At 32.2% G+C, this 26,684-nt stretch overlaps 1 protein-coding gene across 2 annotated transcripts in view; it reads right to left on the bottom strand.

Annotated features, from left to right (window-relative positions):
* The window catches only part of LOC143082693 (uncharacterized), a 44,047-nt gene extending 19,166 nt beyond the window's left edge, over positions 1–24,881 (bottom strand). Inside the window, exon 1 of one of the 2 annotated variants that reach the window (XM_076258506.1) lies at positions 24,366–24,881. In XM_076258506.1, coding sequence (XP_076114621.1) covers positions 24,366–24,417 — 52 coding nt within the window. In that variant the 5' untranslated portion in view covers positions 24,418–24,881. Of the gene's footprint in view, positions 1–8,164; positions 8,331–24,365 lie in introns of those variants that run through there. The other variant, XM_076258505.1, reaches the window with a different exon arrangement.
* Positions 24,882–26,684: the final 1,803 nt, after the last annotated feature.

The raw sequence follows: 26,684 nt of genomic DNA, 5'->3' as shown, positions 1-26,684 counted from the left end.
TAATGTTTCAGATTATCATATAACTTTTCCATCTTTCAAAATCCATATTTGTTTTCATTTTCAATTTTCTTTTAAATATAATGTCGTGGTCTGCCCTTTACAAACAAAACCAATCAATACTTAATTGCCGAATGCTCTTGAACCTCTACTCCTTAGGGCTTTTTGTGCTTCAAAGTTAGGCTTTGATTGACAGATTGTTTCAAACTCACGTTTTCTCCTCATCTTTTGTTGACTTTAGTTACATCAAGACGTATAATTGTTTTGTGCATTTTAGACAGCTAGTTAAGGATAGTTATTGCTGTGATGTATGCTTTTTTAATCAATCATAATACTTGGTTAAGAAGGCAGGTTTAGTGTTGTGACACAAGTAATTACATTCTTCAGCTTTGTCTATTTTGATTTAGATTTAAACATATTCTCTTTTTTCATCATTTTCGGTTTTTACAAGGGCAACATCTTCAAGTTACAAGATGGAAAAATAATCCCCTTATTGGCCTTAACAATGTTCAGAATTCTGAATTTTTTACATTTAAATGTAAGCAAAATCAACATGTCCGCGATCAAAATTTAGATATGACGTTTTAAATCTGCCGCAATGGGATAGGTAGTCCGAGATTGGTGTGGCGTCTACCGGATATGACTTTTTAATCTGCCGCAATGGGACAGGTAGTCCGAGATTGGTGTGGCGTCTACCGGATATGACGTTTTCAATCTGCCGCAATTGGACAGGTAGTCCGAGATTGGTGTGGCGTCTACCGGCTTTTTGAAAGTCATGTTTAAATCGTTGGATTGCCAACAGATGTATAAGCAAAAGGTGGTTAAACTAATACTATAAAATCCAGTACAGTTAGTTTGATTGATTGATTGATACAGGAGTCAAAAGGATATATACTCAGGAGAGAAGCTATTGTATGCAAATAGCATCAAAACAAATAAAAAAAAGTGTAGTACAATGTTAGCTGATTTCTAGATGAAAAACGTAAAAATACGTGCTTGCGATAGTCTATGACAATATGTACCTTTCGTAAAATAACGCGTCTGTTTCAATTTACCCTTTTCAAAATTAATAATACACGCTCGAAGCCATGTTAGTTCTACTCAAAATAAATACTGTTTTGATTTTAGAAATATGAATTTGATTTTTTAATTTTTTAGCTTCTACGATTCATCTTGTGTAGAATGATTTTTTTAAACTAAGACACAACATCAGAGTTAGTAAGCTAAGATCTGATATAAAAAAATTATTAAAAAAAATCATTAAAAAAACATGATTACAATGTCAAGTTTAATAGTACAACACTCGTTCACTTGACTACAATTCCAAAAGTCACATCATAGAGGCTAATATATTTTTATTACACAGTGTCCTGACCCTTTAGCCCTTTCTGGAATAATTGGTTTGCCACACATGACTTCGTTGAAACATTAATCGCTTGGAAAACCTCTAATTAATTAAATATTCCTGAAACTGTCTGATGGTAATTGAGTATTGTGTGATTTAAAATGTCGATCAACAATGCATCATTCTCTCTTGGGGTTTAAGTTTTCAATTTGTCTTTTTCAATTTACTTGTGCAGATTTAGTGAACGATAGAAATAGAAAATTAAAGTCTTTCATTATTTAAAAAATTGTCAATGAGGAATATTGCCGCAATTTAAAAATAGTCGGACGCTAAAAAAAAAACACCTTAGGAGCTGGCGTCAGTTCTTCGAGTAACGTCAATATAAAAATATTACTTATCATATGAGGTGCATGAACAATTTACTAATTACGAATTGAAAATTTAAAACATGTTTAACACTACACTAAAATGTGAAATGCTAACAAAGTTGTTGTCCTATCATTATCTGCATTTTTGTGGAATCATTTTATTTTCAAATTTCCGAGAAATTATTTCAAACTATAAAACACTTAAAATGCATGAATTCTAATTCCTGCTTGTAGCCCTGTATAACGTTCAACTTAATTTGGTTTGCATATTAGGTGTAATACCACCATTGATTTTCCCCTATTAGTCTTTGATAAATTTGCACTTTTCAAAAAATTGTGCAGAATTTATCTTTGTTTCAAATAAAGAAATACTTTGCATGAGTAAAGTTTTCTCCTGTCAAGTACTATAGAAAAAATTTCACATAACATTTCAATGTATATAAGAAAATAACCATCACTGGAAGTTAACCAATCAATTTTCTCCCCTTATTTTATCTGTGTACAAGGTTTAGTAAAAAGTAAAATCACAAAAATACTGAACTTAGAGGAAAATCAATTCGGAAAGTCCATAATCACATGGCAAATCAAATAACAAAACGCATCAAAAACGAATGGACAAGAACTGTCATATTCCTGACTTGGTACAGGCATTTTCAAATGTAGAAAATGGTGGATTAAACCTGGTTTTATAGGGCTAACCCTCTCACTTTGATGACAGTCTCATCAAATTCCGTTATATTTACATTCATGCGTTAACTAAACAGACACAATAAATAAAATAGTCAAAATATGGGTACATCAGTCATCATCGTATAACAATTTTAAAAGGAACAATTTAACAGAACACAAATCATCTATCTACAAACACATTCATTGATTTGTGTGTCTGACTTCAGAAAATTTATACGTCACATAAATTTGTCGTTCAATGTGCATACAAACAATTTTAAATTTTACATAGGCAATGTTAGCATAAAGGGTTAAAACATCAAAAGTATGTAAGAATAAATTTCAGAAACAGACCGAGATTGTAAATAGTACAAAAGCTATATATAGAATTTATAAGAATCCACAAATAGTTAATTCCACTACGCGATTGAAGGATTTTGACGTTTATGGTCAACGTATTTTGTAATTCATAATAGAAATATATCATAATGACATAAACTAGAACAATATCATACTTACGGGATCTTTTAAAGTACAGAGTCACGTTATAAGAACCAAAGAAAAACAAAAAATTGCATAAACAAAGCACGCCACCAAAAAAATGAAAGACAATACAAACACATTGACGAGATGTATAAGTACCGAGCCACGTCAAACGGATATCACATAAAACCATTCAACAGTAAAAGTAATATTAATAATAGAACAAGGACAAATGAAAGAACTATAAAACACGTTGTTAAGATGATAAACAACATGTAACCTTAAGATTATAAAATATTCTATAGAAATCCCAAATAAAAAATAATGGTGCTTTCAAATACCCAAGACATATGTTTATGACACAGAAATGTTTTACTGCAATAAAATGTAGGATTAGTTACTTACAACTGTTAAATTCAAGGGAATATTTTTGTATGATTTGGTGGTATTACATCTATACGTTAACAAAACTTCTGCAAAATGATTGAAAGTGTAACCACTTTGATATCTGAATGCAAAAAGGAATAATGATTTATACCTAGTACTTTCGCATATTGTTAAAATTGTATAGATATAAATCAGGACGTTGGATTTTTTTTTCTTGCCTGATTTGTTTAACATTTTGTTGTGTCAGGTTGCTAAAATCTTAAGTCATTTTGGTATCTGGTGGATAGTTGTCTGAGAACTTGTCTCATTGGCAATCATACTACATCTTTTCATTTTTGTATTAGACCTAGATGATATACAGTCCAAAGAACAGGCCAGAGGCTGGTCTTTCTGTACGAGGTGGATATGGGTTTCGATTTTAGTCCCAAATTCAAATCGTAAAGAATTTCTATTAAATAGATAATCTAAATGATTTTAAAACATAAAACGTATTAAAAACTTTGTAAGTTCCAAATATAGAGAACAATTACAATGTTTAGTTTCTTGTGCATAATTCGGAGTTTAGTATAACTTCCATTATCATTGAAATAGTATGCATATTTGTTTAGGGGCCAGCTGATGGACGCCTCCGGTTGCAGGAGTTTATCGCTACATTAAATGCCTTCGGCTGTTGTCTGCTCTATGGTCGGGTTGTTGTCGCTTTGACACATTCCCCATTTCCATATTTCCATTCTCAATTTTATACAATATAAGAACACATTCTTCTAAAAAGCAAATAGGTTCTTTCTCTCCCTTCGCCTTAAAGACATAATTTGTATCTTCGACGGAGAGATACAGACAACTTGATGATCGGATGCATTTTAGAATGCTCTCAATGAACAATATGACATATCACTGATAGATATTATCAATAGTGCCCTCGGATACTGCGAGGTTGCGTGTAATGTCAGTTTGCATTCATTGATATCGTTATCTTCGCACTCCGAGAAAAAAAATGTTAAATTATACATGTTATATTAGTGACGAACTTTCGACAAAATAAGAAGAAAAAATACGTTAACATTGTTTGTGAAAATGATAGACTAGCGTGCACACATAATGTAATTTAGTTGGAAAACAGTACAATTTTGCGGCAGTCCCAACACGTGGTGTTTTATATATATCAAATCTTAGAATTAATTTGATTGTCGTTAACCTTCTTACTTCAAAAATGCTGTTGATGTTTCCTATTCATCAGAGAGTGAAATAAACAAAGAGAAGATTGAATCCGTTACCATGGCATATTCATTACAACGAATTATGGGCCTTGGTCAAATGTCAGGCGTAAATATCGGACTCCATGACGTGTACACGCCCATTGTTTGCTAAGTAGTAATAGAGATGTTCTGATTTATGAACAGCTACTAAATGATAGTCGTTTGCAGAGTGATGCTTTTGCTAATAACATGTTATAATCAATATGAATTTCCTTTCATCTTCAAGAGTGAAATTTATATTGTTTTTGAAAACAAAGCTTTTTGTGATCATTTCATTTTCTTCCCTGTTTGAACATGACATCTTCTCCTGTCTTTAATAAATACTGAAAGATTTTATACATCAATTTTGATAATTAAATAAAAAATGATTCCATTATTCATTTTTTACGAAGATTTTGAAATTCAGTTTTCAATTATTAAAGATGAATAATGGAAGAATACTCCAATGTCATCAGCATTCGTTCATCGTCGCCTTGCAAAATAAAAACCCAAAGAAAATACTTATTTTTCCAATATAGTTTGAAGGTACGGAATTTAAAAGCAGCAAATTTTCCACTCTTGATTAAAGTTTAAATCAGAAACCTTCAGAATGTAGCTTTAAGTTTTGATATATCGTTTAGATTTTATATAGTCCGAGATTACTCTGACGTCCAACGGCTGTTTTGCCAGACAAGCTGGGGTCTTGTCCCACGGCCAAAGCTTGTCTGGCAAAACAGCCGTTGGACGTCAGAGTAATCTCGGACTAGATTTTGTACTGTTTATATTATGTGCTTTCGTTAAAATTAGGATATTAAGGGTAAACTAAAGGATTGATGTTTCGTCAGTTCGTGTGGTTTACAACTACAAGGGTTTTTTTTTTTCTTATTATTTTATCATAACAGTTTTATTTAAACCAGTAGTATTATAGTTGCAAAATATTACATCAAAAAATGCCATCATCATCGTGTACTCTGTTACACCTTTAAGCCCCGGTCACAACAGATCGTACGATTTTTTTTCGTGGAAGATCTATTTAATAGTTATATAGTCTATTTAGCAGGGCTAAGCGTAATCTTTCTGGTTGAATAACCATCCTCTTTAAACGGCAGACTGTATGTTTTTTTCAAACATTTATTCCCGTCGAATTGTATTCTTCTAAATAAAACGAAAATATGTTGCACGATGAACGTACCACTGTTGTACGACAGACAATCAATGTTGTGCGAGCATTGTACGAAATTTGGTATTCGTGAGACAATTGTGCGACTGTATCACGAGTGTCGTCCGACAGTCGTGTGATTGTCTTACGACCGTCGAGCGACAGTCGTACGATTATTTTTTAGTAAAATGGTTGATGGTGGTACCCACGACAATGTGTTTATCGCAAGACACTCTCATGACAGCCACAAGACAGTGACACGACAAAAAATCGTAGTGCAAAAAAGGTGCATGTCCAATTTTCGTCCCTAGATACACGACAGCGCCACGATGCTCAAAATATCGTGCGACAGTCGTACGACGATCACAGATGACCCGCGATTTGACAAAATATCATGTCGTGGAGCTGCATAGATGTGTCGTGGGTTCGTTGTGACCAGGGCTTTAGATGAAGCCTAAAAGAAAACGTATCATTCGAATAACGAAAGCTTTATTCGTTATGGCCAAGATTGCAGAGCAACCTCAATGTCATAGGAGCATGGGAAGGGAAGGACACGAATTTGCACTAGACTTATATTGTTGGACTTAATTTCAGTACATATTTCATCAATGGACCATAAAGGACAACGACAGCTAAGGATCACAGTTCCGCGAATTTAAAATGACTCATGTTTATATTTTGTATATGTAAGTAAATAAAAAGACCTTCATGCAGCTTTACAGACATTCGGAGTTAATCATTTGAAAATATTAATCATAATTTTATTTATTTGTCAATCTTTTTGATGAAAGCGTTATCGTGTTGATCTTGTATTCATACGTTTTATATTCAAGTTTAAATAAGGTGCCCATTCAACTTAATATATTGAATTTTAATGAACTTTCGCAAGTTTTGTGCATTTCAATGCATGCCAAGTAAATTATAAAACACATTACCTGTACGTGACCGTAATTCAAGATGATCCTACAAGAATACCCAAATTTCTGTTTAAAAAAATCCTGTTTGGTTTTTTTTATATATATAAAATTACTGATATTATTTAAAAACATTTGAACCCCAATTCCAAAGTCCTGACATTAAATGAATATCAATGAAAGAAGTAGTATAAAGTCTTACTAGTATAAAGTCTTTAGTTTATTTATATGTTTTGGAATTTAGTGTGACATCCATTTATACTGAACTATACTACACGTTTTGGTTTGGGGGCCATCTGACAGCCCCGGGCGCGGGATTTTCTTGCTGCGTTGAAAACCCGTTGAAGAACTTTGGCCGTGTTTCTCTTTGGTCGCGTTGTTGTCTCTTAGACTCTCCATATCAATACTCAATTCTATTGTTTCTTTTTAAAAAAGGAATTCTCAGTTCCGTAAATACTTTAACAGTTCTTACGTCAACATACGTAAATGTCATTCGGATGCCCCAACCGTTGTTCCGTATTTTGAAAATTCAGTTTAATAACATGCAGGTGTGTCAAAGGGCCGTACTAAGCGAACACCCTCCTTGACAGTTAACATCTTACTGAGGTAAATCTTACTTCTACTAAAATATGGATATTAAAGAGTCTTTTAAATAATATTATACAATATTTTTCAACAACTTTGCATACTTCAAAAAGAATTTTGGTTTTGGTTAAAAATGTCTTCCTTGTACATTTCTATGATAGTAAAAAATATTTTGCCATAATCTGGCAAATTGAAGTTTCGAGCCAAATCGATTCGTGGCATGCAGATACTGTCAAAAGTATTGTAGGACTTTTAAAATACCGCTATTGATCAATCAAACATGTACGACTTCCAATTGAATGTCTGTTTGGTATATTAAGCTATGGAACAAGTGAAACAAACAACTGCCATATTCCTGACTTGGTAAAGCTATTTTTAGAAGAAAATGGTGGATTAAACCTGGTTTTACAGCTAGCTAAACCTCCAACTTGTATGATTAATACTATTATATTTGTCGTTTTATATAACTTGATATTTACGATTCTTACATACCACTTCGTACATGTCTCTATGATTTTAATAAAAACTCTAACACTTGCAGTAAGTAAATTTAAACGAGTTACTGTTAAAAGGCATTAAGTTTTCGGTTTTTATTTTTCTTGTCGAGACATAATTTTTCTTGTCGAGACATTATTTTTCTTGTCGAGACATATTGTACCCAACATTGCACCCAATCGTTCATTGTGTAATAACTCGTAGATAATTTTTTTTATTTAGAAATTACTTGCTTTTATCGAATGTTACATTATATCTATTCAATCCAAATTTCAGGAGAAATATGAGTTTATTTTAATAATTAAAAGTATGGCATTATCTACTTCAATCGGTAGCTTGAATACAAAATAATTGAAAACGGCAAAAGGTAAAAGTTGATTTCTTATTTCATAAACGGGCGGAAAGCAAATAAAAAAAACACAAAACAAACAAAAAATATCATATCTAATAAAAACAAAACTAAATTAATTTTGTAGTAAATGTTGCTATTATATAAACTTATTTGACGTTGAAATTACTGTACTTACAAAAAGCTGGAACAAAGTTCAGCAACAAGCTGACCCCTTTCATGTAGGCACTCAGAACATCATCCGTATGATCTTCAATTAATTCACCCCGATACAAAACATCGGACATTTGTGCAAAAGTTTTCACGCTCCCGGAAACTTAACAACTTAATTCTATGAAATGGTTGAAGCAAATGATGGATCGACTATTGATTGGACAAAATAACACGCGGCTTGTCATCTCGTCTGCACGCGATTTACTTTGATTGCCTTCTGCTCGTTGAGAATAGATGGTGAATTGGCTTTTACCGCATAATTCCAATCGTCTATAATTATCTCCGTTTTAGTTATGTTATTCCGTTGTAAATAGACATGTACCGCGTTTTTTTCCTGACGTTTCAACTGTTTGCTTTTATTTTACAAATAAAAGAAGGAAAATCCAATAAGGCAAGGTTAAATGGTTGCGATTTCTGGATTGTGTTTGGATACAATGCGGAAACAGTTATGGTTTAAAAGCTCCAATAAACGGTTACAATATGTATGCATTAATTCAATAATACTATGACATAAGTATAGTATTTCTGGTAACAGAACTGACAATGTCTGTAACAAGTGCTTGCTTTCGAGAGTTATAATGTTTACATTGATCAGCGTTATAAAAACTTCTATAATTGCAATAACCGAATGTGAAGTATTGAAGAATCTAGCCGAAACAGGATAACGTCAATAGATCTATATTTCTATCAGAGCTAACTATAAAGTAACATTGAAAAAAACAAAATTTCAAAAATCGACAAGTTATGATACAAGACCGAAACAACCCTTCTTAAATAAAATCCAGATTTTGATCACAGAGACATACAAGCATGCATACTTGTGAACAGAAAGAACACATAACACATAAAGCCTTTCCAATGCCAACTCGTCTTAGAGGTCATGGTCTATTATATGAAACGGGATCTCCAAGCTTTTAGTGGCTGTTGGTAATCTTGGTTGGTCATTATGTCTTTGTCATATTGTAACTAGGTAATTATAGTTAACCCCGCCACATGCTATATGTACCTGCTCAAGGGAAAAAACTGTAGTCAAGACGTTGCCCACACAGGTATTCCAAAGCATGAACCTGACTTGATTGCATTATTGGTACATGTATCTTCATTTTGCTGCTCGTCAAAGTAGATGTATCAAAACAGGAACTGATATTTATTTTCGGAATTCATTGTCGATTTCCGTTGAATTGAAGTCAGTGTCCATTGCGTTGATTGTTGCTAAGTAATGATCAACGCTTGTTTATTGCAATGATACTGTAACAGCTTTTCTGAAAAGCTTATCATTGCAAAAGGATTAGCTTTAAAACGCAATGATAGCATGCAGAATGAACACAAATGGCATTCATAACAAAACTAAGAATTCATTTTTACGATATCTGTTTCAATTTTACAAGGCGCCCATTGCGTTGCTGTACGGTTATATCGTATCGATCCCCGACTGGATAAAACCTAAGACTTGCAAATTGGTTTTTGCTTTTTCTCCGGTAAAAAGACCAAAAATGGTCCCTGAAGTAAGAATAATGTTATGATAAATGTCTTTCTGTAGACTTTTACCATTATAATTATAGCTTGTTAAAACTCCGGCTCATTGTGTCAATCTATTACAAAACAGGTCACATATATATTCTAATCTCATGAACATGTTTCCGTCCTAAACTATGATTTCATTTGCAACTGGACGTTTTTAAAACAGTCATTCATTCCATTGTTAGATTAACGAGGTCAACTATTTTGTAAATGTCAGATATAGGAGTGTACTTGGATCCAAACTCGTCAAGAAGTTTACTAAACATTATCATCCGATTTTATACAATAGAGGGAAATATAAAGTATATATCCATCACTGCAAGAACTGAGAGAACGTTTTCACAAACGGTAAATATAATTCCACAGTTATCTTTTATAGCCAATAAAAATTTCATAATGTTTATAAAGTCAGACAATATAAAAAAGAAGATGTGGTATGATTGCCAATGAGACAACTATCCACAAAAGACCAAAGTGACACAGAAATTAACAACTATAGGTCACCGTACGGCCTTCAACAATGAGCAAAGCCCATACCGCATAGTCAGCTATAAAACGCCCCGATAAGACAATGTAAAACAGTTCAAACGAGAAAACTAACCGCCTTATTTATGTAAGAATCTTTTTTGGAAAGATATTATTTGTTTGTTATCTTCAAGTACCACAGACCTTACGCACCCGGGTACCTTTTGCTATTTTCTGAACCAAAAATACAATTAAAAATTAAAACTTTGTATGTGCCAGAGAAAGACTTTGCTTGTGATAAAACTGTGATGTCTGTATAATCAAAAACATTTTTAAAATGATAAAAGATAAAGAAAGTACAATTATTGTTTTTTATTGAGAAACAGATATCCGTATCGTTTTATATAATAATCTGCTTAAAATTGCAAGTGAAATCAAATTGTTCCTAAAGAAACGCTTGTGTAGGTCATTATAGCTGTCTATATTAGTTCGAAATAAATAAATACGACATTTCGTCGATATGTTAGCTGTCTGACCAATCGCTTAAATCCCCCTTGTATCCTGTTTGATGTTTTACACGATACTTAAATATCAGATTTCAGCCTCTTCGTAAAAGCCTTGTTCCGCTTAAGTGTCTTTTTATCGTAAGTCGGATTAACTCCCTTGAGTAGGGTTTAATGAACTTCCGATAAGATATACTGAACAAGCTGTTACACACAATTATAATTATTATATCCTTTATCGAATTTGAGTCCATCTTAGAAAATATTTTAAATGTATGTTCCGTTTTTCTATTCATTTCCATGAAAGGGGCGAAAGATACCAGAGGGACAGTCAAACTCATAGATCGAAAAGAAACTGACAACGCCATGGCCAAAAAACTAAAAGACAAACAGACAAACAATAGTACACAAGACACAACATAGAAAATGAAAGTATACTAACTTAAAGTATATCGATCTGAATATTTAGATAAGTCATACATTAGAGCTTTGAACTAGCTGTCATTGAACTGTGAGTACTCTCAGATCTGTAACTAGTGTCTTTTTGTTGTTGGGATGTACAAGTACCCGTCCACGTCCACTTGTATTTTTATCTATCTGATGAGTTGAACTTTTTTCATCTGATTTTTATAGTTCGTTCTTATGTTGTACTGTTATACCACTGTCCCAGGTCAGGGGATGATTGGGATCCCGCTAACAAGTTTAACCCCGCCACATTCTGTATGTATGTGCCTGTCCCAAGTCAGGGGCCTGTAATTCAGTGGTTGTCGTTTGTTAATATGTTACATATTTGTTTGTCGTTCATTTTTTATACATGAATTAGGCCGTCAGTTTTCTCGTTTGAATTGTTTTACATCGTCATTTCGGGGACTTTTATAGCTGACTATGTAGTATGGGCTTTGCTCAATGTTGAAGGCCATACGGTGACCTTTAGTTATTAATTTCGATGCCATTTTGGTCTCTTGTGGAGAGTTGTCTCATTGTCAATCATACCACATCTTCTTTTTTTGTATTTAACATTTTAACCTCTTTTAAATGTCCAAAAGGAAGTATGCATACCCCAGTAAATGGAAAATGGTTCAGCTGTTCTTACACGACTTCTTATCATTTCATCAATGAATATGTTTTGTTATATATAGTTCCTTGTCATAATTTTTTTTATTCTTGATATTCCTCAAATCATTATATTCAACATATGTTTCAGTAAGATAATAAGATATCAAAGGGCAATAAAAATAATCACTATGCGCCAATGAGAGATAAACAACAAAAAGAATAAAGAACGACGAAAATTCACACAAAAAGTCCGTTCAAATATACACCGAAAACAAACTACTGAGCAACATAACATTGTGCCAACAGGGTATAACTCGGACATGCGCTTCAGAAAGATAGAAGTTGGGGCTCCACTCTTGGCTTCTGTTGTGATGATAATTCAAATCTGGTGATGGATTGTAGTGTATTAAAAATCATGAACATAAGTTCACGGTTAAAATTAGTCCTTACCTCACTTTAGAACTGTCAATATAATTTCTCAACGACTTATTTTAAACTCTCAGTATATGTCCTTGGGTAGAACAGTCAGAATCTGCTGTATAGAAGAACTAATAAGACAATAATTTTACTTAGGTTAAATTGTGTCGTTTAAAAACTCATCAAATATACTAGACTTACAAATGTGTTGTCTACAAAAAGTAAAATCACAAAAATACTGAACTCCGAGGAAAATTCAATCGGAAAGTCCCTAATCACATGGCAAAATCAAATGACAAAACACATCAAAAACGAATGAACAGGCATTTGCAAATGTAGAAAATGGTGGATTGAACCTGGTTTTATAGCGCTAAACCTCTCACTTGTACGACAGTGTCGTCAAAGACCCACAGTGAGTTGGTCCACAAACGTTACCCACATCTACTGACACACAGCAAATGAGCTTTAACATTGTTAAATTATTTCAATAATGAATACACAGTCGAAGTTATGGGTTTCCCACCAATTTCATGTTTACAGCCCTTTGAGGAAAAAAAGAATCTAAAATAAAAAAAATCAATTATCATGGTTAAAAATATTTTCGCAATAAATCTTCATTTTACAAGTAACAAAACCTACATGGACGTGCACTGTACTTTAATAATGATTCGTAAAGTCAAAAGGTTCGCTACATCAAATGATCAGTTTCTGCCTGGACAATAATCTTACATTCTACCATACTATTGTAATGATCCGGAAAATGATCAACTGACTAAATCATGTCAATTGCAAGAACTTCGATTTCAGAGATGAAATGAACTTCGGGACCCGTGATGCACATTAGAACTGGAGAAAATTGTTCTTATGAATGATATCAGAGGAATTTATCATAAAAGTGAAGAATAATAAGATTGTTCATGCCACGATGTGTAATTAGAAAATATGATCAATAAAATTGTATTGGAAATAAATTCACTTATAGCTGTTATCCACTTATTTTCTTAGACTTTCAATTGAATTCATAATCCGATAAATAGTTAGAATTGATTCTTCACGAATCATTTCCAAAGAAAGTCCATTAAGAAAATCAAGTTGTTAACTATATAGTTAGAGAAAATGGTAAAATGAAGGTAGAAAGTGTCATTTGGAGAAACAATGAAAGAATCCGTCGGAAGTTCCCTAAAACATTTTCGAAATTTATAATGAGCTTTGAAATTGTTATCGCGTGGTATTAGCCCATGGAGCACGGTACAATCTTCTTATAAGGGATGTTAACGCGCTAAGGTTCACTAACCATATATTTCAATTTGTAAATGAGAAATTTGCCGCATATTATCTGTCATGTTGGAAAGTCCAATTTGATAGTCAACAATATGTCAATGATGAAAAAATAATGTAGAATGAAAAAAAATGAATAAAACCAGGTTTTCCGTTGAACAAAGTAATTTAAATGTTCTGTTGTCTTTTTACAATGTGGAATTCAAAACACTAAAACAGGATAGCAAAGAACTGCTGGCTTGAATTAAAAAATAAAGAAGCACAACACAACAGAAAATCATTGGCTAGAGGTATGGGGAGGGTTGAGATATCACAAAACAGGTTTAACCCCGCCGAATTTTTGCGACTCTCCCGAGTCAGGAACCTCTGGCCTTTGTTACTGCGTCTTGTATTTTAATTGATTTTAGTTAATTTATGTTTTGGAGTTTAGTGTGACGTTGATTTTCACTGAGCCAGTACACAATTTTATTTAGAGGCCAGTTGAGTCCCACCTCCGGGTGCGGGATTTTCTCGCTGCGTTGAAGATCCATTGGTGGCCTACGACTGTTGTCTGCTCCGAGACTCTGATCGGGTTGTTGTCTCTTTGACATATTCCCTATTTCCATTCTTAATTTTATCAACCACAGAAACGCGCGTTCGCGTTTTATAGGAGAAAATTAAATATAGTTTTTCAAACATAAAATATAAAATAAGTTGAACTTTTTATGCTAGAGTGTGACTGAAGGTGACGCAAAAAGCATTGGGTATTGTACATATCGAATTTTAACATTCTACTCGCTTTAGCATGTTTAATGTGCTAGGTGGGAATTTATTTAAACACAAACATTTATAATATATCATACAATCACTCAATAGGTCGGTTCTACCAAAAGATAGCTCATTGTACAATTTAACATTTCCAATCTATAACATTAAAATTCTGTTAATCACCATACAAAAGTTTATTAGTTTTTAAATATTAATTGTAATAGAATGTTACACTTTTAAGTTTAATAACTATCGTTATCCTCTTTCAACCCGTGAAATTAGAGAAATATGGATTTTCCACCCAAGGGAATGATTTTCTCAGCATGTAATATTAATATCGTTGTAATTACAATACTTGTATCTCTATTCTTTTATGTTCATTTAGAAGAAAGTAAATGGAGAAAACCGTTAGGTTTGATTATTGACTACCTTTTCAATTTTAATTTTGTCTCTGTAATATTATAAGGAAGCTGTCAATCTCAAGTTGAACGTAATCTAAAAGAGACAAGCTCTGATAAAAATCACTAACGAGTCCAAAAGGCGACATGGTATGGTGCTACAATGGCTTCATTACTACTTCCTATTAAACATCTCTCAAAACATTGACAAGAAATTAAAACAGGCATAAAGATAGAGAAGGGCACGTACCAGTGGACATGAAAATTCTTTTCGTTGTATTGCAAGCACGAACATTTCAATATGAAATGTCAAATTAAACAATTTAAGTTTGTGCATCTTGAATATTTACATTATCACTGCCATAATGTTTCTTAATCTTGTAAACTAGTATACAACACCAACGCTAGTCTAGGATTTGATTAATTAAAAAGGAAGGTTTTTTTATTGTCTATGAGAAAGCTATCGACCAATAACCGAAGATTGAAAAACGTTTGTCAATGTGAGTGCTCATGCAATTCGCAGCAAAATATGCAACTTTTATGCTGGCTTTGAGTCGATCTATCCCTGCTATAAACAAGGAGAGAAGTTACCAATGCCATCTTAAATTTTTATTTTGCCAAGACGATGATCGAATCTTTAACTGCAGCCTTTGAGGATTGAGGAAAGCATCCTACAACGATCGAGACAATCTTAATCCTTTATAGTGACAACACTCTTACATTAATTCAAGGTAATGAATATAGAAAAACGATCATTAGTAATGGATGTCTAGCCATAACATTGAGAATGGAATGTGTCAAAGAGACAACAACCCTACCAAAAAGCTGCAGCTGAGTGCATCCAAACACTTTAAACACCACCGATGCATGACTGAATCCCCAAAATTGTTTTACATGCACATTAGATGACACTGATGAAATTTTCATCTATGGTGTTTAATCAAATAAAGAATACCAGTTTTGAGATAGAATTTCCTTCGCCTAGCTGCATATAAGAAACTTTGACTTCTCTTGACCTGTATATTTTTCACAACTACTTCTCCCGAACTTAATCTGTTCAATAATACTATTCTTAGAATAATCAGATGTTATGATTGCCAAAAGAGACAGCTATCTGCCAAAGTCCAAATGATTGTATGTCAGTAAATATAGGTATTGTCAGGTATAAAAGGGTCCCGACATGACAAATATTAAACAATGCAAAAGGAAAAACCAACGTCCTGATAATTGCATGTTTATTTTTTGAAATGTTTGTAAACCTGGTATCATCAATTACATGTACCTCAGTGGGGTTCAACTAAAAACAAATATTCCATACCTAGGGGTAAAATTGTACTCAAAATCGTGAAACGGTTGTGGCATGAAACAATGGGAAAGGTTATCTTATATTTGTATGAATACAGTCTTGTTTTCAAATGTTTTATTCATGTTACTCATATTTATCTTTTAATTGAAGTAATTGAATCAAATACCAGCTCTTTCACAATATAAATAGGTATATATTGTAGAGAGTAATACGAAACTAGTAATCTTGAACTTCTACACGAAGATTTTTAAAGACGATTTGATTTAGATGTATCAAATGATTTTAATATCTTCATAATTAGGAGTTTAAATCATAAACTACAACTTATCTCCCAATGTGATGATAATTCTACTTTGAAATGATTTTAAATCTTTAAATGAGGTTTAATTCTGATCTTTTAAAACTTTGAAAATTGATCTATAGGATTGTTCAATCGTTCATATTCTTGTTTCGTCGTCGATTTGTTCAAATTACCAAAGTACTAAAAGATTAACCTATTTCGTGTCTCGCAATGTCGTTACCACGTTTTGCAATATTGAAAAGGAAGTTTTTAAAATTGAAAGTTGGTTTCCTTTGGTTAATCGTTTAACATACAATTCTTCTTCATATCGTGTATAAAAGTCATTTTTAAAATAAAGAAATCGTTACCAAAGCCTATATATAAGGTACATAATGAATCATTTGCGTTTAGATTTCTATTTAATTTGTTGTTTGCGTGAAGTTTTATGTCTCACTTTTTATTTGTAAGGACAGAAATACCAACATGAAAAACCAATATCTCAAGAAATAAAAACTGAATGCAAACTTCTCAAAACTCATTTTCCGATTCTAAGTCGACATGATGCTTTGTTTTTAAACCATCGATTTCACTTTAACCCATTTGAGTATTATTGAGGAGTTAACTACAGCGAAAGGAAATTAAACGGCATTTCCTGTTAAATGGTAAGGCTTTGATTGACAGAAAAATACATGAAACTATTAAAACGGCAATTGTCTTTGCTTCTCATTCCGAATGAAAAATTCCAAAGTGAAACTTCGTTACAAAATAATGATTGGGTATCCCGACCATGAATTATCTGATTTCTTCCAACTTAGAATCGATAAAGCACGGTCCATCACGTTAACAAATATTTTAAGTCAGAATCAATCTGTTGAAGATGCTAATCTAATTTATCTAATTCTAACAAATTGGGCTACTGAAGTCCGAGACAAATCATAACGCGATGTCTTCGTATCATTAGTTTCGTATCTATTGCGGCGTGTAGACCCGATTGTCCGACAATAACCCTTAAAGGTGTTATGAACATCTTCGATTATTCCCTATAACCTAATTACTAGAAACATTTTGTTTGTTGGAATCTACTGAAAGATTTTGGAATGCATAATTTATGGAGTAACTGGATTTTATCTTAAATTAATGTTATTACATCAAGTTTTATTGCTGTTGAACAGATAAGGAATCTGGCAGCGTGTAATATTCTTTAAAAGGAAGAAATCGGTTTTTTTCCCATATTTCATGCAAGACTTTACAGAAAATTTATCCCTGAAATATACCAGAAAGAGAATAGACAGACTAATGTTTGATTTATATAAATACAAAATTACACCATTTTGGTATATATCAAGATGCCTTTTACACTATTTATATGACATACGTCAAATGGTTCACATCTAAGTAACATTTTTTCTTACAATTGTTTCAAAGTTTTCAATCAAACAGAACAAAATACATTTTAAAATCTAAAATAATGCAAATGTATCGTTTGTACTTGCAGTCCAGTCAATCTAGCATAAATTTGACCCTAACCTGAAAGTAATTGTAACAGAAGATTTTTAAGTTTTAATCTTTAGCATTATACCCCAAATATACACAGAAAAAAGTCCCATAAAATCTTACTTGAGGAAGACTTAAAAAATCACCATTTAAAATTTCTATGGAGATTTGCATTAAAAAGGGAGATAACTCTTGCAAAATGGCAGAAATATCAATAAAAATTGATATAAAATAATCACTTTACCGCTTCTATTCATCAGAATGTATTGATTCTTGGTTTTTTAGCGGCCTTTAGAGTATAACAAACAACTTTAAAGGTGTTTTCATATCTTTTCTCAATCTATTATAATCTAGATTACGTAATTCATGTGTTGACCATTTATTGAATTTTTCAACATGCACGGTAAAGAATCAAATTTAATAAAAATAATTAAGCATGTATTCTTCTTTTTGTGGTTTAAAATTTCTTTAGACAAGTAAGATGCTGAAAAAATATAATATATAGATATAAATAATACCAATTTTGCAATTTCTTCAATGAAAAATGCTCAAAAAAATAAAACTACCCATAACATTTCGGTTTTGTACATTTCATGAACAGAAGATTGTATAATTTAGTCAAATACCAACTTATAACCCCATCAAAGTATCATGCTTTACATAAATTTCAAGGAAATCAACCAAAAACTGACCAAAAAAGACTCATCATTGTGGAGTTATCTCCCCTTCCAATGTTAATTTCCATAGGAAATTAAAAATGCTGATTTTGAGTTTTCCTCAAGTTAGATTTTATGGGACTTTTGTCTGTGTATATTAAGGGTATAATGCTATAGATTAGACCTAAAACATTTTCTGTTGCAATTAGTTTGAGGTTAAATCTAAGTTTGACTGGACTATTGTGTTTTGATTTCTTTTCTTGTTATCATACAGATTATCGAATTTGTCAAGATTACCGTCGATAAATGTGTCGCTTGCCACCGGCGGAACATGATCAGACTGTATAGCCTAAAGAAATTACATATTATGTTTTAATTTTTATTATGTTTCATGTATAATTGTGAAATTTTGAAATTCAATTGTGTATCTACGACAGAGCATCATAGTCTATTCTATGAAGAAACGGAAAATCGCTGATTTGTTATAAATAAGTGATAAACTCAAGGAATTCAAATATATTCACGAAAACATGTTTTTTCTTAAAGAACGAAAAAAAAAATGATGATCAGAAAGACCGATTCCAGAACTTATTTTATTGTGGGATAAGTAAATTAACTGTTGGTCAATGAAAAAATGCACTGGTGATCTTTTATAGCTGATGTGTAAAACTTAATCTTATTACAATTCCAAATTTTCTGAATTGCATACAAATGATTTGATACATGTATTACCGGTACAATATAGTACATCAACTTGATAGATTAGTATAAAGAAGCATTTGACAAGAACATGTCTTTCTGTATATTTTTGATGTAAAGATATCTCGCAATGAAAGTACTAAGACCATTTCTATTTTCCTTTCAGCTAGAAAGGTTAACATACTGAACGGTAATATTTCTTTACGCTTAATGATTTTGTAAGAATAATTCATCTTCAATATTCAAATGATATAATGATGAAATATAAATCTTGCAGGTAGTACAAAGGCGGTGATTATCATAATAGAAAATTTCATAATGAAATACACTTGAAAATATATATAACCGAGAATGAAATATAACCCTCCTTTCACTAATTCATTCCATTTCATTTCAGTTTTGTGTTGAAGAAAGCCGTTTCGAAATCATCGTTTTCTAATTGCATTTCTTATAAAAATTATATTTTGTTTGCATTTATTTTTTTTCAGTTATGACTTATACGGAAAATGCACGAAAGAATCCTAAATACTTTTAAAAGATTGAAAAAGAGAAGCGTCTGCACAAAAAGTGTTCCAACCTGATTTTTGACTACTTTCCGAGTTTAATGCTTCACGACAACAGTTAATTTATTAACCCTTTCCTGTATGTTTGATTAGAGTTGCAACCAAGTTTGAAATTAAGCATTCCATATGGAAGAAATCTATTGGTTTGCATTTAAGTCATCTGTTTAGTGCTGTGTTTATATAAATTTAAGTTTTTGATAAAATCTTTAATTGGAGTACTTGATACTTCTTTTAAAAGTTATGAAATCTCAAAGTAGAGGTGTTACCACAGGCACTTAAAGTTGCGTGGAAAATGAAAACATTGTAGTCGGAAGTCAATTACGGCTAAAATGAGACGGCCAAACAAATAGAACAATGTGGTCCATTTGCTAACATAAGGTGACAAGTTCGATAAAGAGATGTTTATTTCCTCCAGATATGTCTATTTCATACTGTCCATGTTCATTAGATCTTAATCAGTTATAAATGTATATAATTTACCCTCACTTGTATAGAGATCGGACAGATATTTCGTGACTTTTCACCAATATAAACGATATGACGTCTCTCGAATAATTTTCAATTCGTTTCGCCTAGTCTTTAATGTAAGCGAACGTAATGTTGTCAGGTTCACACATTTTCATTTTATTTACGACAAACTTTGATATTTCCCCTTTATTTGCATTTATATTATGTTATTGCAATTGACTAAGGCTCGTATAGATTCATGTTTGGTCCGTTATTGTGTCCATAATTACTTTTTTCTCAATAAACTCGAGTGTGTGATAAAACCGCATAAGCATTAGTTAATTCTGAATTAACAACTGTATTCGTTATTTTGAATATGGTTATTCCTGAATACAACATAAAAAGTTACGGTGATTTAATATGGAAAAGGTAGCTTAATCGTATAGCTTTTTGAAAAAATCCTATGCACTTGTAAATGAAAATTCTTCTCGCTGGCGGTCGATTGAATTTTATGCGAGAAAATAGTTCGTGGGAAACTGTGGGAAATGGTATCAGAAACGAAGAGTGTTTTGTATGCGTCATTGAATTAAACATGCTTTGCAAGAATCGTCTTTTGTTGATGCTTACCTTAAAAGTAAAATTCATTAAATTTACTTTTCATGTGGTGCAAAACTCATTAAAGCTTTTTTAAATGACACTATAAATTATAAATTGTATATTGCGCTTTTCGCATAGTAGTCACAAATCTAACCGAGTTGAGATAGAAAAATCACGTGGAAAGCGTACATGTTGTGTTCTCCTTATAAATACCCATTTTAGGCAAGCAGATGTGTCCCTGATTTCAATGTCAATACGCAATAAAAAAAATACGCTATTTTCATATATCTGTTTTCGTAATATAACTGTTAAAGAAGCGACAAGTATTGCACGTCAGTTGGGTACGTTAGGTTACGTTTGTGAATCACAGATAGTAAAGCAGATGCAACGGTTGCAAACCTTCCTTTAAATATTTAAGTCGTCTTACATCAAAATATTAAACTGATGTTCAATAATAATTCATTATAAAAAATTGTCTAAACTACTTGACCGTTCGTCAATTATTCCGTCGGGAAATTCGCTTCAAATCCCACTTTACTTTACATCCGCATAAAATAATTGTTGTTTATCTCCTTTTAAAAATAACGATTATGCAAATTTAATCTTGTTTGTCAATAAGTTTAGTAACAAGACTACACGTTACATATACATCCGTGTAATTGTTTGTGCAAAGCTGAATATTAGCTCACCTACATTTAAAATGAACCAATATTCATGTTCAGAATCAAAACAATTATATCTATAAGTCTAATAGTATTTATCAGCCCAGTGATTGTTTTAAAAAGTTATATGTTTTGTACGTAGAGCTACGGGTCTTTGTAACACCTTTGTACTTGTATGTTTGTGCATGTTTAAGTTCACTGTTCTTGTGTGTTTGTACAAGTATAAGTATATACCCCACACAGCTTTGTTCCTATCATTTGAAAAAATGCTAAAATTTAAATTGTTATATGATTGGACTGTTGGGTGAGGATCGCAGATGCACATATCGTATAGATTTATTTTTAAACAAATTAGGTTATTTTTCAGAATCACTGAAACTCAACGTTCAGGGGCCTGTACACAATACACAATTACTTGTTTTATTAATACATTGATGCTAAAAGAGCAAAAGTCCATGTCTTTAAAGAATTATTCAAAATCTTCATTTTTTTTTCTACCAAATTTGGTACTAAAAACTACGCGAAGTTAAAAGTATGAAAAATTATGAAAAGTTGATGTAACTCTATGACGTAATAAACACCCACGGGAACAGTTTCATTTATCTCTATATCTTCCCATGTACGAAATATTTTACATTAGAATATTTCATTTGTATACATGTACATGTATTCAGATGTCACTTCAGGCAAATACAAGCACTTCAAATAGGCGTTTCGTTTTATATGTGTAATTGGTATGAAAAGAGTGAAAAGGTTTTTAAATATGCTGCTATTTATACAGTTCAAAAAGTATGACTGATCTTCTGAAGAACATTAAATTGCACCTTTTATCGTAAATTTATAAATTTATAAGTCAATTCATCATCTTTTTTTAGTATTAATACCAAATTTTGAAAAGTGACAAATTTAGGCACATATACAGCGTCTAAATATATCTAAATGAATATTAGAGGCAATTTGTATTAATATAAGACATGTGCAACTGCATTATAATGATTGATCAGAGTATGTGCTTGTTTAAGTGATGGGCCAACTGTGCGGTGTAAAGCAACTTCAACAACTTCGTCAAGAATATATATAAGTCATATATTTGGTAAGGGTCAGATAAGAGATAAGTTAAAGCCAGTCAATTAAGAGACATTAATCAATCCGCATTCATCACATATATGACGTCTCACTAACAAATGTTGCATAAACTTATTTTAATACGATTAACACGATGAGTATTCAATATATACTGAACAGGAACAGCCTACAATTTCGGTGCATTCTAATAAACAACGGTTACAAGCTGGATTCGTGATGTTTATTCTTTAGCTTCATCCTCGCTAGCCAAGGATTATGATCAATTTCGCTTCTTTCTATCTTCGCTAGCCAAGAGTTACGAGGAAAGAAAGGGACTGAAGCGTACCCTTTGACTTGCGAAGATGTCTTTAGCTTACGATGCGTTGATTTACGTACTGTAGTTTGGCACTGATTTCCTTTCTCCTGATAATTTTAACTGACCCCTTCGAACCTCCCTATTGTACTGATACACTTTATATCAGGACCCAATTGCTCTTTGATAAGGGTTCCCTCCGAATACAACGAAAATAGTTAAATCTAGTGGACAGGACGATGCACTGCTGTATCCCCTGTACAGTCTTTCGAAGGAGAATAGCATACTTGAAGAGTATCCAGCAATTATAAAGAAACACAACTACAATAAAAGTGTTGGCTTGATATATTAGAATTGCCAAATATTTCCAAAGATTGTATCAGGAACACCAAATATCTTTTCTCATCCAATTAAATACAATTTATAGTTTAGTTCATGGCTCTAGGTTAAATCTATCAATATATGAATAACAAAACAAGATTTATATTTTGTATGTTTTGTACTCTTGAGATTTTGACCAAGATATACATAAAATTTACTACCGCTGGTAAAAAGAGGGACTAAGGATTAGAATTTCAAGAAATACGAATAAGAAACCGAGATTTGAGATTGTTTTTTTCACGTGTGCCATTTTGTTTACAATTACGTATAACTGCATTTCAAAAAGGAAATATTGGAAACTCTATACTGTTGGGTATAAGAGAAGATTGCGTTTTGAACTCGCCTGTGCTTTTACATAACTAACGATAGGCGGTGATGTGTTTTTACCGGACCGAAGATATAACCGTTAGGAAAGGGTTTCTATTTTTTTACAGTAGTTATAAAACACCCAGAACAATCCGTTATCGAACATCCATTCCATTAAAAAGTTAAACAATTAAAGTTAAATGGCTTAATAGGAAAATCAGGGTGTGAGTAAAGTGATTTTGGACAATTTTTTTCTTTTTTTATGTGGGGTGGGGGGGGGGGGGTGGGGGGGTAACAATGCTTTAATGCAATAAAGCTTCGTGTGTACATGTACATCAATCGATTGTATTATGTGTTTTAATAAAAGTTGTAAACGATCAAGTTATAAATAGTTATTTATTTCTTCCTCATAGTTTAGTTTCACGTATATAATGATTGAATTATATATAATCGACTTTAAAACAAAATTACAGTTAATATATAATTCATCTTAGGAAAATGTTTTACAAACCTATAAATGAGATAAGCCCATTTCTTAACCAAAAGATTTTCAAATCATATTGTTAAGAAATTTACACTTCAATTACTGTTATTATGCAAATACAGGTAGCACGAAAGAAATCTTTAAAAAGTGTATTATACAACCTTAACATCAGATATGATATCATATTTCTTACTCTTCTATTACTCCGTTTATTTACCCACCAAAGAACATATCAAAAGATTTAAATCAATATTTGATTGATGTTCTGAGTAAATATGATATTAACCATACACCTGCGTTTCTTGTTTCATGAAACTACGAAATTTCCCTTTCTTGTTAGTATGTATAGCAATATTTTGGATAAAACAATGAAATTATTCTCTAAATAAACACGGAAATATTGATGGTGATTTTCTCATGAATATTTTATGTTTTAATCATGTCATAGAGAAAATACAATGCAACCGTAAAAAATAAACATTCTATATAAAAAATCGATGCAAAGTTAAAATTGGAAATTCAACTCACCTGTAATTACGACTAAGGTATGATAGTTGTAAAGTAACTGATTAAATCCCATAGCAAAACGTCCCTTGGTTGCAAGAAGTTTTTAATGCCCCATGTCCGAGTACATGTTAGTCCGAAATTGCCTCCTTGTAACACACCTGGAACTTTAATAGGTTTTAATATCTTTTACAGATAACTCGGTTTACATACAGTATATATTTGTTGTACGGACACGGTCGAGAGACTCAGAACATAACGAACTTTTGAAATGATTTAAACATTCATCGGTCGTTCTAAATTCATATGCAGATCTACACTGTATTAAAAATCTAATGGTACACAAAGTACAATATTTTCCCCATTCAGACCGGAATCGCTTCTTAAGATAGGCGGAAATTGTTGTTGTAATTAGCTTTCGCTTCACAAGACATACATAATGATATATTACAAATTTTTCAAAGTTTGTTGATGGAAAACCGTTAGCACATTGTCTGGTTTTTAACGTTTTATCCAATAAGCTTCATTCACAATGCTTTTCCTATTTTTTCCACACTGATTATTGAGTAATGTCCAATGATACGGATAATCCTAGCTTCGTTTTGTTTGTATTAGAGATCAAAATCATTAAACATTTATTCATACTATTTTTGCTTTTAAAGATCGTTTATTTGAGAAATGGCGAAAAAGAAGCAGCTTTCTGAAAATATCCTTATACGTTTAATGTTGAAGAAAGTAATCACAATCCATATGAGTAGATTGGCCATGAAGAAAAATGATTAGCATACTCTAATTACACATTTCTTTATCGACAACCCAGGTAATTCCTAATTTCAGGTTTTATTGTCAAAATCGATTGATAAAATTACAACTTTTATAACTCAAATATTCGTTGTTTTTTTAATGAATAAATATGTGTTATGATATCTTTAATTAACTAAAGGTGCAAAACGTACAATGTAAATACATGCGACAAGTAGCAATGAAAGGGTGTCTACAAAGAGGGGGGGGGGGGATTTGTACAAAGATCATATACTTTTAAAATAAATATGTTAGAACAAGATAAAGAACAAAAACGATAGATGATTTACGTATTCCCGATACAGTATAAATATCCAGTAACGAAATTGTGACTAATTGTTAGAAACCCTGTTCATAACCAATAGATTGAAGAGGACTATGTAAGCCTTTAGGTAAATAAACCAGATCATTCCAATCAATGATACATATTTACATGAAGAAAGAACTATAAAAAAAAAAAAAACCGAAGCTCAATGTGTTAAAAAAAAATTAAAATATCAATTGGAAAAATAAAAAGTAAAATCATAAAAGTACTGAACTCCGAGGAAACCCAAATAGGAAAATCCCTTTTCAAATGGCAAAATCAAAAATCAAAAGTTCATTCACATTAAACGAAATGATAACAACTGCCATTTTCTAGACTTGGTACAGGTATTTTTTTTTATGTAGAAAATTGTTTTAAAGCTAGCCAAACCTCTCACTTGTATGACAGTCGCATCAAATTCCATTATATTGACAACGATTCGCGAACAAATCAAACAGACATAATAGGTAAACATGTCAAAAATAAGGGTACAACAGTCAACAAGCGATTGAGTGCCACGCACAGCCTTTTCTCGGAACAAGCACCTTCAATACCTCCCACATGCATCCATCTTCTCATTTCAAATAACAAGTAATATGCATGTGGTATCCCGAGGTCGTGATTTTGCATTGAATAAATCAACCCAATGTGGCTGCGTATCTCTACATCCAGGATATCTTAAATTTCTTCAAAAGCTGTCAAAATACCTTTTCCCAAATCTCCCGTTTGGAACCAATGGTTTCGTTTATATTTTCTAATAGAAAACTCTTTCAGAGGTGTTTGCATTACTCAGGGACAAGCTTTGTTGTTATCACTGGAACCTACTTTGTCGATATCTCCCTTTGTGGGACCAATTAGTCTATTCTAAATGACGATTCAGGCGAAAGTCAATTAGTTACTAGTATTATGGATGGACATTCGGCGTCCAGATACGATTATATATCAAATGCAGCGCTTGCAAAATAGGACCTTATTTCGAAATCATGTTGAAGTAATGAATCGTAATCATAATTAAAATCAATTTATAGAAATCGTGTACATACATCTTGCACTGGACACAGGTTTGCTGAAATATTTTAGTATGACATTCGACTTAAATGATAATATGGTAATGCGTCATGTCGATTTCAAATGGACGTTATCATCTTATTATAGGGGAAAAGATGCCAATGGGGACTATAGAAACATCATTAGTCGAAGAAATACTCAGACAGATAACGAAGAATAGACCAATCTCA

This window comes from Mytilus galloprovincialis, chromosome 7, assembly GCF_965363235.1.
Source record: "Mytilus galloprovincialis chromosome 7, xbMytGall1.hap1.1, whole genome shotgun sequence".
Classification (NCBI taxonomy): Eukaryota; Metazoa; Mollusca; class Bivalvia; order Mytilida; family Mytilidae; genus Mytilus; species Mytilus galloprovincialis.
The sequence above is the reverse complement of the archived record's forward strand: the minus strand, read 5'-3'. Positions and strand labels throughout refer to the sequence as shown.